Source organism: Anabrus simplex, chromosome 8 (assembly GCF_040414725.1).
Source record: "Anabrus simplex isolate iqAnaSimp1 chromosome 8, ASM4041472v1, whole genome shotgun sequence".
In the NCBI taxonomy this organism is placed as follows: Eukaryota; Metazoa; Arthropoda; class Insecta; order Orthoptera; family Tettigoniidae; genus Anabrus; species Anabrus simplex.
In genome coordinates, this window is record NC_090272.1 from 124687582 (window position 1) to 124702449 (window position 14868).

Sequence of the window (14868 nt, forward strand, 5' to 3'; positions counted from 1 at the left end):
TTGAAAACAAGCGTCTTCCAAAGTTGCCTATTCAAGAAGATTTTGCTGTCCATGACATATTCCCAATTCCATCCTCTTCTCTCCATGTCTTCCCTCAGTTGGTCCATCCATCTTCTTCTTGGTCTTCTACCTGTTATTCTCTTTTCTAAATAAGCACATGGTAACCTTGTACTATTCATTCGTTTAACATGCCCAAACCATTTAAGTCTAGATGACCTAAGTCTTTCCTTCATCAATTCATTTAGACCTAGGTTAGACTGGATCTCATCATTTCTCACATGATCAAGTCATGTCTTTTGGAGGGCAGTTCTAACAAATTTAATTTCACAGGCTTGAATTCTACTACAATCCTTTGATGTTAGCGTGCAGGTTTCCAGAGAATTTGTAAGGATGGGAATGAAATATGACTTGTACAGGATCATTTTTGTTATTTGTGGGACCTTCTCATCCCATACTAGGTGTCTAACTATACTGTAAAAGTTAGGGCTTTTGGTTACTCTGTTTGTTATTTCTATCTCAGCTCTATTATTACTAGCCATTACACTTCCTAAATATCTGAATTGATGTACTACTCAACTTGGTGGTCTTGTATTTTTATGTTGCATTCTGTATTATGTCTACTGATTTTCAATGCTACTGTTTTTGATGGGTTCAATTTCATTTCATAATCATCACACTTCTTACACCATGCATTCAGATTATTTTGCACTCCCTCCACTGTTTCATCCCACATAGCCACATTGTCTGTAAACACGAGAGCCTGAAGATCTTTATTACCTTTTCCTTTTTTAGGTTCCTTTAAAATGGTATCCTTAACTGTTATGAATAGAAGAGGTGATAAGGCACTTCCCTGTTGTACTCCTTTGGTTGTATTGTATCATTCAGTGACCATCTCCAATACTGACACAGCTTTTGCAATTAGTATATAGCATTTGGATCTTCCTAATAAGGTACTCCAGTACACCAAGTTGATCCAGGAAGATTATCATACGCCTTTTCAAGATCCATAAACGCAATAATTAGGTCTTTTCCTCTTTCCCAGTGTTTCTCTGCCAACATCCTCAAACCAAATATCAGATCTGTTGTGCTTCTTCCAGCCCTAAAGCAATGTTGTTCCTCTTCTAAGATAGGCTCTAGTATATCCCTTACTCTGGCTTCAATGATCTTCTCCATAATTTTAAGGCCATGTGATACAAGGGTAATGCCTCTGTAATTTTCACTTTTCCTTCTATTCCCTTTCTTAAAGATAGGAACTATCATCCATTTTGTCCAATCTTCAGGTATTTTGTTATCCTTCCATACTGTTCTGAGAACTCTATATAGCCAATGTATTCCGGGTGGGCCAGCAGCTTTAATCATGTCAGCTGTAACTTCATCAGCTCCTGCTGACTTACCACTTCTCACTATTTGCTATTTTGCTTTACGTCGCACCGACACAGATATGTCTTATGGCGACGATAGGATTGGAAAGGCCTAGGAATGGGAAGGAAGCGGCCGTGGCCTTAATTAAGGTACAGCCCCAGCATTTGCCTGGTGTGAAAATGAGAAACCATGGAAAACCATTTTCAGGGCTGCCGACAGTGGGGTTCGAACCCACTATCTCCTGATTACTGGATATTGGCCGCACTTAAGCGACTGCAGCTGTTGAGCTCGGTTTACCACTTCTCATCTTATGGAGAGCTTGCTCTAGTTCTGTCCATGTAATTGGGATATCTTCCTCTATTGTTTTCTGTCTTACATCCTCAACAGAGATCTCCTTAGGGCCATTTAGGAACTTGTCGAACTGCTGACCCATTGTATCCCTGATATCTTTCATATTGCGAACTATATTCCCATCTGCCGTCTCCAGAGCTGTAATTACTTCTTTATCTGATCTTTTACATTTTACTATTCCATATATCATTGTCTTCTTCCAGTTTAGTTGTAAATTCTTCCCAACTTTTCTCTTTTTCTTCCAACTTCCTGTATCTATATTCTTTCGCCATCTCTTCCAATTTATTATTGTCTATTTGGTCGCTGATGATTCTTCTGTCAGACTTAGCCACATGAAGAGCTTTTTTGGCTTTATTTCTTTTCATTATGGCTTCTTTCACTTTATCATTCCACCACAATGTTCTTTTCTCTCTAACTCTTCTGCTTGTTCTTCCACATATTTTATCTGCACTACCAACCAGACTTGCCTCAAAATCATTCCATTGTTCATTACCTTTCTTTGTGTCTGTTATTGCTATTTTAGTTCTGATTTCCTCTTGAAACTGCTATTTGACTTCCAGATCTTTCAATTTCCAGTCTTTAATTTGTGGTGGCTTTTTTTCTTCTTGTTTACTTTAATAATAGGTTTGGTGACTCTTAGGTCTGCAATGAGGAGTCTATGGTGACTATCAAGGCTCTCGCTAGGTATCAATTTTACTTCATGCACTTTTTTCTGCACTTGGCCTATCTGTGACGATAAGGTCTATCACTGATCTGTACTGACCATCCCAGCTGTACCTCATTATCTTGTGGCTATCCCATTTCTGAAACCACGAGTTCTTCACCAGAAGTTGGTTTCATGTGCACAGATCAAGCAGAAGTTCACCCTCCTCATTTCTATTACCAAATCCATGTGGACCAATAATTCCTTCATAACCTGACCTATCAGTTTCTACGTGGGCATTAAAATCCCCAATTATTATTATGTTCTCTTCATCAATGATGTCCTCTAGTTTTTCTAGGAAGCTTGCTTTTTGGCTATCACTACAACCCTGCTCGAGAGCATAAACTAGGATCACAGTTTGGGTTTCTCCATTTAGGCATATTTTAGCTTTGATTAATCTCTCATTGATGAATGAGATGTCTGTTACACTATCAATGCATTTATGGAGTATAAAACCAACTCCATTCCTCGCCACTGCAGGATTACCACTCCAGTATAATTTACAGACGTGTGCAAATTATTAGAATAAATGATAAAACTAACAGTAATTCACTTTTAAAGTATAATTATAATAATTTATCAATATAAAATGACCTCTTTAGTACTTTGTATGCATTCCCTTGTTTTTTATAACCATCTGGATCCTCTTTGACATGATTGACACAAGGTTCTTGCACATTTTCTGAATTTCTTCATCTCGATGCCATATATCTATGATGTTTTCAATGAGGCCAATTCTGGTTACTGTTCTTTTCCTCAGTCTTGACTTCACAATTCCCCATAAATTTTCAATTGGGTTGCAGTATGGGCTATTACCAGGCCAAGGCAATGTCTTTATACTGTGTTCCTCCCAAGAATTTCTTAACAGACTTGGCCTTATGGCATGGTGCTCCGTCATGCATAAAAATGCAATCTCCATCAAGAAACTAATCCCTGATCTGAGGCAGCACGTGGGTTCGAAGCACCTTATTGTACTGATTCTGCTCCATCATGCCGTCAATAATGTATAGTCTGCCACATCCATGAACTGACATGCAACTCCATACCATCACTGAAGTTGGATGTTTAACTTTCTGTGTGGTACAGTTTGAAGAAAACGCCTCATCAGGGGTCCTTCTCACATATTGGCTGCTTTCCTCGGACACAGAAAATATGGACTCATCAGAAAAGATTACCTGCAAGATATTAAGCACTTATTGGGATGACTTTTTCAACAGAATGTTTTGAAAATATAAGAAAATAAATCAGTACACCTCTGACTGAATTTTTGAAAAAATCCACTTAACCCATGAGGATGAAGTTACTTCTTAGCAAACAGTAAATTATGAGATATATCATGTTACTTACCTTTTTCCAATTGTCCTTAAGCTCATTATGCATTGTTTTTGCCCATTACAGCCGTTTCTTAGCCATGGTAGGAGTTATTTTCGCTTTATTTCTCGGCTTTCTTGCAGGAAGTCCTGCAGCACAAAGACGGCTTCTGACAATAATTGATGGAGATATGTCAACTCCATAGTTCTTTACTTGATTGCTCAAGTCCTCAATGGTGCTTCTTCGATTCATCTTAGCCATTTGAATCAATTTTCGTTGCATATGGTGGCTCATTATTGGTTTTCAACCCCATTTCCCCTTACGTTTGACTGCACGGTTTTCCTCTGATTTCAATGCAGAGCTGATTCTACTAACTGATGCTTGTGAAAGATGCAATTTCCTAGCAATATCTTGTTGGGAATATCTACCTTCCTTTAATAAACATTCAGTCAATGCCAATTTATGGGGAGAAAGATCTGTTTTCTTAACCATAACCTCACTTTTGCAAAAAAGATGCACCTTCAGTTCACCACTTCAAAAACTCACTAGGAAACAAATCCAAAACCCAACTTTATCCCAAACTTGGATTACAAAGACATGTATAAACAATATAAAACACTTCTAGGCTTCAATTCTGGCATAGGAACTCAACACTCAACTAGAAAAAGCTATGGAAACCACATTCAACAATTGCCACAACATCAGCTGATTCGATAAACAGTGTTAGAAACCTCTACAGAGAGGGAAATAATTGTCCCTCAGATATCCCAAAGGGCCATCAGTGGACTGCATGAACCAAAGAATACATAAACAGGTTGAAACATATTTTTACATTCATATGTATAGAGGTTTTTGTACAAAATGAGGGAAGAAACACAAAATTCAGGCATTATTCTAATAATTTGCACACGTCTGTATATCCATCCTCTAACATTCTTGTGTTGCAACCTTTCCCATTTGGTTTCACTTAGCCCTTAGATGTGAATATGTCTACGGTTCATTAAATTTGTGATTTCGTTGCATTTTCCTGTTAGTCATAAAGTGTAAGGTTTCAATCCGAAGCTTGATCGGTTCTTCTCATATATCTTGAATGAACATCGGATATGACGTCATTAGTTCCAAGAGTACGTGAAGTATTGTTGACATTCAGAATACTTTTCTTTCCGAGGCTCGTCTTCATTTTGAAAGCAACTGCATTGTACTCCTGTACTGACTTGTTAGGCCTAAAGTACTAGAAGATTTTCTTTCAGGGTAGTCTCCCATAGCCTTTGGCAGTCTCCTGCCTCACTGCAAGACAGCAGCTGATGAATTTATGTGTTATTTCCCACTCAAAAGGCTCATCTTATCCAACATTCTAAGAGAAAACTCCTTTGCTTGCAGCTATTAGTTTTCCCTTAGTTTGCCTGGTTTGGTATCGGCCGCCAGACCCTCGGCTAGACAGTCGCAGGTAGTACGTCTACTGTTGCATACGGTAGTAGAATATATTCTGACCTGATATACTTAATACAAAAGTGCTTCAATTTAGAGCTTCGTGTTATATTAGAAGAGGAAAAGCCACCATTTTGCTTCTCAACGGTCAATCAGTGCACTGTTCATTCGAAATAGGTAGAGAGCTATAATCTCTCGAGGTGATATAACTCCATCAGATAAAACACTTGCATTTTCTTTTAAGTGGCACCAGTTTCCAATTCAGTTGGCATTTTGTATCATGATCAATAAAGCTCATGGGGAAACACTGGAACATGCAAGTTTCCATTTACCTCAGCCAGTCTTCAGCAATGGCATATGTTTCAATGTTAAGAGTGTGAACTTTTGGCGTCCTTAAAGTTGCAATACTGCCAAAAAGTAATTGTACAAAGAATGTCTTATATATGGAAACATTTCACTAAATATTTACCACATTGACTATCATATTTTGACAGGATTCGGTTAGTAATAATACTTTGAAAGACAAGTCAAATCAAATTTCATATTTTAAAATTAGGTATTTTATTGAGCAATAAACTATCAATATAAAATTTATCTGTGCTTGTTGTTAATTGTTTAGTTTATTCCAATTTTCCGTGACCCCATAGACCAAAGTGTGCCATTTCATTGTTGTTAATTGTTTAGTTTATTCCAATTTTCCGTGACCCCATAGACCAAGTGTGCCATTTCATTCTGTCCTGCACTATTTCCCGAAGAATTTCCAAATTGAGATCCGTGACTTCCTTGATGCCATCAATCCACCTCATCCGTTGTTGTCCTCTTCTCCTGTCACCATCAGTTTTCCCCAACATTAAGGTCTTTTCCAGTGAATCTTGTCATTTCATAATATGACCAAAGTACTTCATTTTTTGTTTCAGCATTTGTCCTTCCATTGAGAAATCTGCGTTGACTTCCTGTGATATGGGCTTATTAGAATTCTCTGCAGTCCATGGAACTCTAAGGAGATTTCTCCAACACCACAGTTCGAATGCGTCTATTCTTCAACGTACTGCCTTTCTTATTTTCCAGGTCTCGTTTCCGTACATCACTACTTTTATTATACGGATCTTTGTTCTTAATGTATGTCTCTACCCTTGAAAACACTGTCGAGATTGGCCCTTGCCTTCTTGCAAGGAGCAAGCATCTTTTAGTTTCATGGCTGCAGTCACTGTCAGCAGTGATCTTGGAGCCTAAGTAGATGAAACTCAGAACTACTTCCATTGTTTCTCCCTCTATATGTCAGGAAGTAATGAAATGAAATAGCGTATGGTTTTTAGTGCCGGGAGATCCCAGGACGGGTTTGGCTCGCCAGGTTCAGGTCTTCTGATTTGACTCCCATAGGTGACCTGCACGCCATGATGAGGATGAAATAATGATGAAGACAACATATACACCCAGCCCCCGTGCCCGGGAAATTAACCAATGATGGTTAAAATTCCTGACCCTGCCAGGAATCGAACCTGAGACCCCTGTGACCAAAGGCCAGCACGCTAACCATTTAGCCATGGAGCCAGACTGCCAGGAAGTGATAGGTTAAGTTGCCATTATTTCTTTATTTTTTTCTGGACATTCAGCATTAGTCCGGCTTTTGTAGTTTCTTCTTTCACCTTCAGTAGGAGGTACCTTAGCTCTTCTTTACTTTTTGCCATCAGGGTGGTGTCATCTGCATATCTAATGTTATTTCTATTTTTTCCACCAATATTATTTCCAATTTCTATTTCATCTAACCTGGCATTCCTCATAAAACATTTTGCATATAAATTGAATAAATAGGATGACGATGCCTTTCTCAATCTTGACCCACTCAGTTGTTCCATGTAGGAACTTGCAAACTTGAGTACTTGCCACAATTTATTATGGTCAAAACAGTCAAAGGCTTTAGCGTAGTCAATAAAGTATATATATAGGTCTTTATGGAATTCTCTTGCTTTCTCCACAATCCGGTAAATGTTAGCAATTTGATCTCTGGTTCCTCTTCCTGTACAGTGACCGGCTTGCCCTTCAGGTACTGTAATTCTTGGTCTACATACTGCCGAAGCCTATTTTGCAGGATCTTGAGCATAACTTTGCTGGCATGCAAGATAAGTGTGATTGTTTGGTAGTTCAAACATTATTTAGCACTGCCATTCTTTGGAACTGGAATGAACATTGAGCTTTTCCAATCTTTTGGCCACTGCTGGGTTTTCCATATCTGCTGACATATTGATTGCAACACTTTCACAGTACCCTCTCCTAGAATTTTGAACAATTCTACTGGGATCCCATAATATCTACTTGCCTTATTGATTGCAATACTTTCTAAGGCCCACTTTACTTCACTTTCTAAGATATCTGGTTCTGGATCTGAGAACACAGTAACTTCATCATCAGGAGTATTTAGTGCTTTTCTACACAAACCATCTACATACAGTATTCCCTCCTCCTTTCTTTGATCTCCTCTGCTAGTAAGATCTTCACACCATTTTTATCTTTTATCATTCCAATTTTTGCCAGTCTGTTATTTTCCTCAACTTCCTTGCACTGTTCATTCAGAAAGGCATTCTTGTCTCTTCTGGCTAATTTCTGAAATGCTGCATTTAATTTAACCACCTTAGATTTTCCCCCGTCGCCTCTGTGGTGTAGTGGTTAGCGTGATTAGCTGCCACCCCCGGAGGTCCGGGTTCGATTCCCGGCTCTGCCACGAAATTTGAAAAGCGGTACGAGGGCTGGAACGGGGTCCACTCAGCCTCGGGAGGTCAACTGAGTAGAGGTGGGTTCGATTCCCACCTCAGCCATCCTGGAAGTGGTTTTCCGTGGTTTCCCACTTCTCCTCCAGGCAAATGCCGGGATGGTACCTCACTTAAGGCCACGGCCGCTTCCTTCCCTCTTCGTAGCCTGTCCCATCCAATCTCCCCATCCCTCTACAAGGCCCCTGTTCAGCATAGCAGGTGAGGCCGCCTGGCCGAGGTACTGGTCATTCTCCCCAGTTGTATCCCCCGACCCAAAGTCTGAAGCTCCAGGACACTGCCCTTGAGGCGGTAGAGGTAGGATCCCTCGCTGAGTCCGAGGGAAAAGCCAACCCTAGAGGGTAAACAGATTAAGAGAGAGAGAGAGATTTTCCCCCTTTGATTTCTGCTTTACATCAATCTTCTGCTATTTACACTTGGCATTCCTCATAATATTCTTTGCATAGAAATTGAATAAATAGGATGAAAATATTGATGATGCTTGTTGTTTTAAGGGGCCTAACAGCGAAGGTCATCGGCCCGATGACAATATTCAGCCTTATCATACGCCTTTCTCAATCTTGTCTATTCTTGTTTTAATTAACTTAAGCCAGAATTTTATACATATATTTCGTGTGGAACAAATGATCTACATTACTTAACACAAATATGTACGTTAATAAATTAAAATTGAATATCAAGACTCTTCAGCCAGGAGAGCGCTGGAGCTGATGCTTTCATGAACTCTTCCCAAAACACCTGTGAAGCTATGCTGTGGACACTTCCTAATGATGTGGTTCATCGTCTGTTCTTGAGCTCCACAGTCTCAAGTAGGTGAATCTAGCCATCCCTATTTGTGCAGCATTGCTTTGCACCTACCATGAGCAGTTTAGTTGGCACCACGTAGCTCTTGGTAAATAAGTTCCTGGAACATGCTGGGAAGGATAATCTAATTGGATTTGACGAGATGATGAGAAATCTCTCCACCCTTCCTTCCACACCTTCTTGATGTTGAAAGGCCCTGGCTGCTTAATAATGTTATCATTCCAAATAGGCTTCATGGATTTCAGATGCATTGTTGGTGGATTACTCAGTACTCAGTGAATTGGAAGGTGTTTAAAGTCAAGACAGATGTAAGTTTTCCAAGTTTGGGCAGCAGCTTGTTGTCTTCTCAGTTGTGGAGGAGGTATACTTGCCAGTAAGTGCAGCCATGGCACAGGGGTTGATCTTAATTTGCCCGTTATGATCCTTAAGCTCTCACTGAGCTGAGTATCCACTCTGTGGACATGAGCACTTCTATACCATACCGGTGCACAGTATTTGGCAACAGAGTAGACCAGTGCAAGGCTTACCATACAAAGAGTACTTGCATCAGCACCCCATGTTGTGCTGGCTAGTTTGCGAATGATGTTATTCCTGGTCCTAAGTTTTCCTGCAGTATTCTTGAGGTGCTTTCTGTAAGTCAGAGAGCAGTCCAGAGTAACTCCCAGGTATTTGGGGTTAGGATTGTTTCTCACCCTCTTTCCGCAGAATGTAATGTTCAGCTCTTGTTTGGAGATTCTGTTGTTAAGGTGAAAAGCTGTGACCTCCGTTTTTGACAGGTTTGGGCAAAGCCTACATTATTTGAAATAGTTTTCTAGTTTTTGTAGATCCTGTGTCAGGATTTCTTCTCCTTCTTCAAGATGGTTAGTTTGAATTGCTATAGCAGAGTCATCAGCATAGCAGAACATATGGGACATTGTTTCTGGTATATCACTTGTATATAGGTTGAAGAGCAATGGGGCTAGGACAGATCCTTGAGGGAGACCATTCTTGATGGTGTACGACTTGCTCATCTTGTCACCTGCACACACTCTGAAATAATGATTCCTTAACATGGTAGATAACAGGGCAGTGAGTCTTCTACATGGTAGTGCTTGTTTTGTCTTCAGCGTTAATCCATCATTTCACACCGTATCAGATGCAGCAGTTAAGTCGATGAAAGCCACGGATGTTTTCAATCCTCTTTGGAAACCTGATTCTATAAAGGATGATAAAGCTAAGACTTGCTCACAACAGCTTTGTTTTTCCCTGAATCCAGCCTGTTCTGGTGGTATTCTGCTGTCTAATGTGCAGTATGTTCTGTTATAAATTAGGCATTCCAGAATTTTATAGCAAATGCTGAAGAGTGAAATTGGACGACAGCTTGCTGGGTCCCCAGGCTTAAGGATTGCGATGATTTTTGCTATTTTGAACTCTGGTGGTGTTTGTCCATTAGCGAGGATATCTGAGAAGAAATTCCTGAGCCACTTCCTGCCATTACTTCCTCGGTGAGTTATAAATTCTGGAAATATACCATCCAGACCAGCTGCATTTCTAGATTTCAAAGATCGAATTGCTTGATTGAGTTCAGCACTCATAAAAGGAGAGGAATAAAATGGATTATCATCCAGCTGATCATTGATTGCTTTAAGACTCTCTTGTATAATTTTGTATTGGCAGGCATCTATCGGAACATCTTTTGACCTCTTTTTAATGTGTTGTGCGATGGAAGATGGATTACGTTCAGTTCTGGAAATCGGCAGTGGTGTTGCTCCAAGTTTTCTAAGAAGTGACCAGCCTTTGTGACTGGAGAGAGTAAAATCAAGACCTTGTGTTGTGCTATACCAGTGTACCTTTCTTTGCGTGTTCAAGGATTGTAGAATCTGAATGCCCAAGGTAGGATCTCCGTTTTCTTCGTATCCTTTAGCAAGCTGTTCAGTCTCTTCATTCCAGCAAGGAATGTAGTTCCTTCTATACTCACGAGGTGTGTTACGTTTTGCTGCTCCAATAATTGTTCCAACAAAGCGTTTATAATTCTCTAGTTTAGGTGGAATCCAGTGGAGATGAGAATCATCCTCATGAGAATACTTCATCCATTGCACTTTCTTGAAGTTCCATCTGGGTTTCTGTTTTGTTCTAATTAATGGCACTTGTAAACCGATGGTTAAAGTAATTAGATGATACTGGCTGCATGGAAAACCTGATAGTAAATATCTTGTGTGAGGTAAAGGAATATAGTTAGCATCCATTGTTATTAGGCAGAGATCAGGATTGATGTCTTTATGCCATCTAGCAGAATGGAAAGATTTTTTGTCTTTTGTATCGTAGGACAGATGAAGTTGGATCTGGTCCATCCAATCTGATAGCTTTTCTCCGTTTTCATCATTTTTGTCATACCCCCATGAAGTGTGATGTCTAGGGCCCAGATTTTTAGGTGGCATAAACCTTCACTTTAGGTTTTTTGTATTCTTAAAATAGGTTATTTTAGGTTTTGCCTCCAGGCAGCAATATTTTTTGGTTTTGGTAGTTGTGTAAAATTTATTTATGTACTTATTTCACAAAATTGTCATATTCATAAAATACACTGTACTGTTTCCTTTGTAAATTATTTTTTGGCATTGCAGTAAATAACAACGTACTGTACACACCCAAATTGTCTGGCGTAAATGATTTCCTGTTGTCACGTAACACATTCTTATATGGAACATTTTAAATTCCCATGGAGGGAATTAGATCATTTTCACCAATAGAGCATGTCAAAAATATACGAGATGTAAGGCTTTTCAGGCGTTTGCTCTTTTAACCAGCGTTTCGTCTTAGGTCTGACACTAGACTCGTCAGAGTGGGATGTGTCAAACCCTAAAGTTGGGCCCACGAGAGTTGAAGTCTGACATTTGAGCGGCAAAAGCAGTAACTACGTAGCTGCGTTTTCATAGTTACCTCAATCTCCGGCATATCACTAGTTTATACAGGCTGAATATTTAATCAGCTGTGTTGGCCTAATGCAATTCAATAAACTTTGACCCGTTCCTAAGCTCGTGTTAATAATTCCGGCATTTATGACAGAACACGTCATTGCCGATAAATACGAGATTTCATATTCACTAAGCTGACAATAACCTCAATAACTGTACAACAAGCCACTGATTAACTTACAAAAATATAAAATAACAACAAAAATGATATTCAGGGAACAAACATGTCATTTATTACATAAACCAGCAACAACTAACGCAGTTAACACAGTACTACTCCGAATAATATCACAAAAGCCACTGAGAGCAAGCCAACCCACGTGGCGATGGCGTTCTTAAATGTGGCATCTCTGTTATTGTTGCCATAGCAACAGGCCATTTTCGAGCAGCGTTAGTCACCTTTTTCACGCCCTAAATGTTAGCAAATACAGTCTCTATTTATACTGTATTTGATGTTAGGTCAGACTTCAACTCTCGTGGGCCCTGCTATAGCCACTGACGCTGGGTGTATGCAGGTGAACTTATCAGAAGCCTACTTATGAGGCACAGTCTGATAACTGCATACGGGAGATAAATCTCCACAATGGAATTACTGCCCGCCTAGCAATTCTAATTCTAATTGCTATGTATACTATGTAGCATAGTCAATCTGATTCCGGTATTGACCTGGCGAGGTCCAGCTCCGTAGGGCCTATAGGCGTCGTTTGGGCAGTTGAAAAAGTTTGTTGGCATTGCTCAGTGAGTTATCTTGCACATTATCTACGTGCGTCAACGACGTATGTTCATCATCATCATCATCTGTTTACCCTCCAGGTTCGGTTTTTCCCTCGGACTTAGCGAGGGATCCCACCTCTACCGCCTCAAGGGCAGTGTCCTGGAGCTTCAGACTCTTGGTCGGGGGATACAACTGGGGGAAGGAAGCGGCCGTGGCCTTAAGTTAGCCTTAAGTTAGGTACCATCCCGGCATTCGCCTGGAGGAGAAGTGGGAAACCACGGAAAACCACTTCCAGGATGGCTGAGGTGGGAATCGTACCCACCACTACTCAGTTGACCTCCCGAGGCTGAGTGGACCCCGTTCCAGCCCTCGGGAATCGAATCCGGGCCTACGGCGGTGGCAGCTAATCACACTAACCACTACACCACAGAGGCGGACAACGACGTATGTTATCAAATCAAAAGAGAAGGAATCAGTTTTCTTGTAATCTAAAACTGAAGCAAATAAAGAGCAAAGAAGCATGATGATCTAGGATGACTTCCAATGTTGCTTAACTTAATAGATCTCACAGGTTTCGGCGTTCCAACATGGCTTCACCGTTGGCTTGTTAAGGGCAATTTAGACGCTAATATTCCCCGAAGTGTTGTTGATTGTTGTTATGTTACAAAGAGGTAGTGGTAGTGGTAGTGGTAGTGGTAGTATTTACCTACTTTGTATTCCGCCACCAGGACTTCAAGACTCTTGACGGAGTCGTGCGCTAAGCCGCATATCTTTTCATCAACAGGTAGAAATTAGAATACTTCATCATCATCATCATCATCATCTGTTTACCCTCCAGGTTCGGTTTTTCCCCCGGACTAAGCGAGGGATCCCACCTCAACCGCCGCAAGGGCAGTGTCCTGGAGCTTTTGTCAGACTCTTGGTCGGGGGATACAACTGGGGAGTATGACCAGTACCTCGCCCAGGCGGCCTCACCTGCTATGCTGAACAGGGGCCTTGTGGAGGGATGGGAAGATTGGAAGGGATAGGCAAGGAAGAGGGAAGGAAGCGGCCGTGGCCTTAAGTGAGGTACCATCCCGGCATTCGCTTGGAGGAGAAGTGGGAAACCACGGAAAACCACTTCCAGGATGGCTGAGGTGGGAATCGAACCCACCGCTACTCAGTTGACCTCCCGAGGCTGAGTGGACCCCGTTCCAGTCCTCGTACCACTTTTCAATCGAACCCGGACCTCCGGGGGTGGCAGCTAATCACGCTAACCACTACACCACAGAGGCGGACAATTAGAATACTTACAAATTGTAAATAAAATGCACTTTAGTCCTCTTGCTAAATATATTTGATAAATACGGCCATGTACTGACGGAGCCCGGATAGCTCAGTCGGTAGAGCATTAGGCTTTTAACCTAAGGGTCCAGGGTTCGAGTCCCTGTTCGGGCGGTAATTTTTGCTCGATACTTTTACCGTTTCTACTACGAACTGTGAGAAAACTAATCACTTCCAAAACGTTAATTTAGTTTCTTACTAGTAATTGTATTGAAACCTATCGATGAAATAACCAAATTTTACGTCACAAAATCTATTCTGTAATGTCTTGTGTTAATGCACACAGTTATTATCTGGCCCTGTGGCGCAACGGATAACGCGTCTGACTACGGATCAGAAGATTCCAGGTTCGAATCCTGGCAGGGTCGTCTCATTTTTATTGTAATTGTTATGTCGGATTATTTATAAGGAATCCCCTAATGACAAATAGTCGGTGGATTTATTTTTAATTTCCTTTCGTCTATCTGAAATGTTCCATTCGATTCTATTTCCATCTATACCGAGCATAAATAGATTTTGTCAATAAAAGTATCTTCTTACTGATGACGTTATGTTTCCTCAATAAAAATCGATCAAAATACGTTAGTTTAGTCCCAGCCTTGCAGGAGTTGTTTTCCATTTATATAGACCAGTATCGAGTGGTTGCTAGAATTCGTTATTGGAATTAGATCTACCGGCACATATGTTTTCGATGTTCTGAAATATATACATCGGAATATCTGGTATGGAGCACATTCATTTACAACTTGTTTCAAATTTAAGATTATCTGAGTGACGATATCTACTTTGATAAGTTTTATGCCGAAGATATTTCTGCTGTCAGGATGCACTTCCTCTAATTTAACGGTGATGAATTGGCAAGTTTCTCTTCGACTATAAATGGTTATCAATTATAGTGAATTTCTTTCGTCCTCGAAGGAACAGTAAACTCATGTGCTGTTGCTTCGTTTTTTAATATGTTTCCTAGGGCATTATGGTACTTTTATCGAGTGAAGCACAAACAACTTGGTTTACATAACCTTACTAACCTACACGCGTGCGTGCATGACTTTTCCGTAATAAGATATGTGAACCCGTCAGCTTTAAATTCTGTACTCGACACATTTCGACGTCAGTTTTGTATAAAGTACGTTAGATTTTAATTCTATTCAAGTT

General features: G+C 40.4%; 1 protein-coding gene and 2 non-coding genes across 5 annotated transcripts in view; all 3 read left to right on the forward strand.

Moving 5' to 3' along the window:
• Positions 1–13754: 13754 nt before the first annotated feature.
• Positions 13755–13827, forward strand: TRNAK-UUU (transfer RNA lysine (anticodon UUU)). The gene has a single exon. It is a non-coding gene; the product is annotated as a tRNA-Lys (tRNA).
• A 181-nt stretch (positions 13828–14008) lies between these two features.
• Positions 14009–14081, forward strand: TRNAR-ACG (transfer RNA arginine (anticodon ACG)). The gene has a single exon. It is a non-coding gene; the product is annotated as a tRNA-Arg (tRNA).
• Positions 14082–14280: 199 nt separating this feature from the next.
• The window catches only part of DppIII (dipeptidyl peptidase 3), a 200010-nt gene continuing 199422 nt past the window's right edge, over positions 14281–14868 (forward strand). Inside the window, exon 1 of one of the 3 annotated variants that reach the window (XM_068228838.1) lies at positions 14281–14435. Coding sequence is in view for 2 of the 3 variants with exons in the window: in XM_068228837.1 (XP_068084938.1) it covers positions 14670–14839 (170 nt within the window). In the remaining variant the exon portion in view is untranslated. Of the gene's footprint in view, positions 14436–14527; positions 14571–14596; positions 14840–14868 lie in introns of those variants that run through there. The other 2 variants (XM_067152443.2, XM_068228837.1) reach the window with 2 other exon arrangements.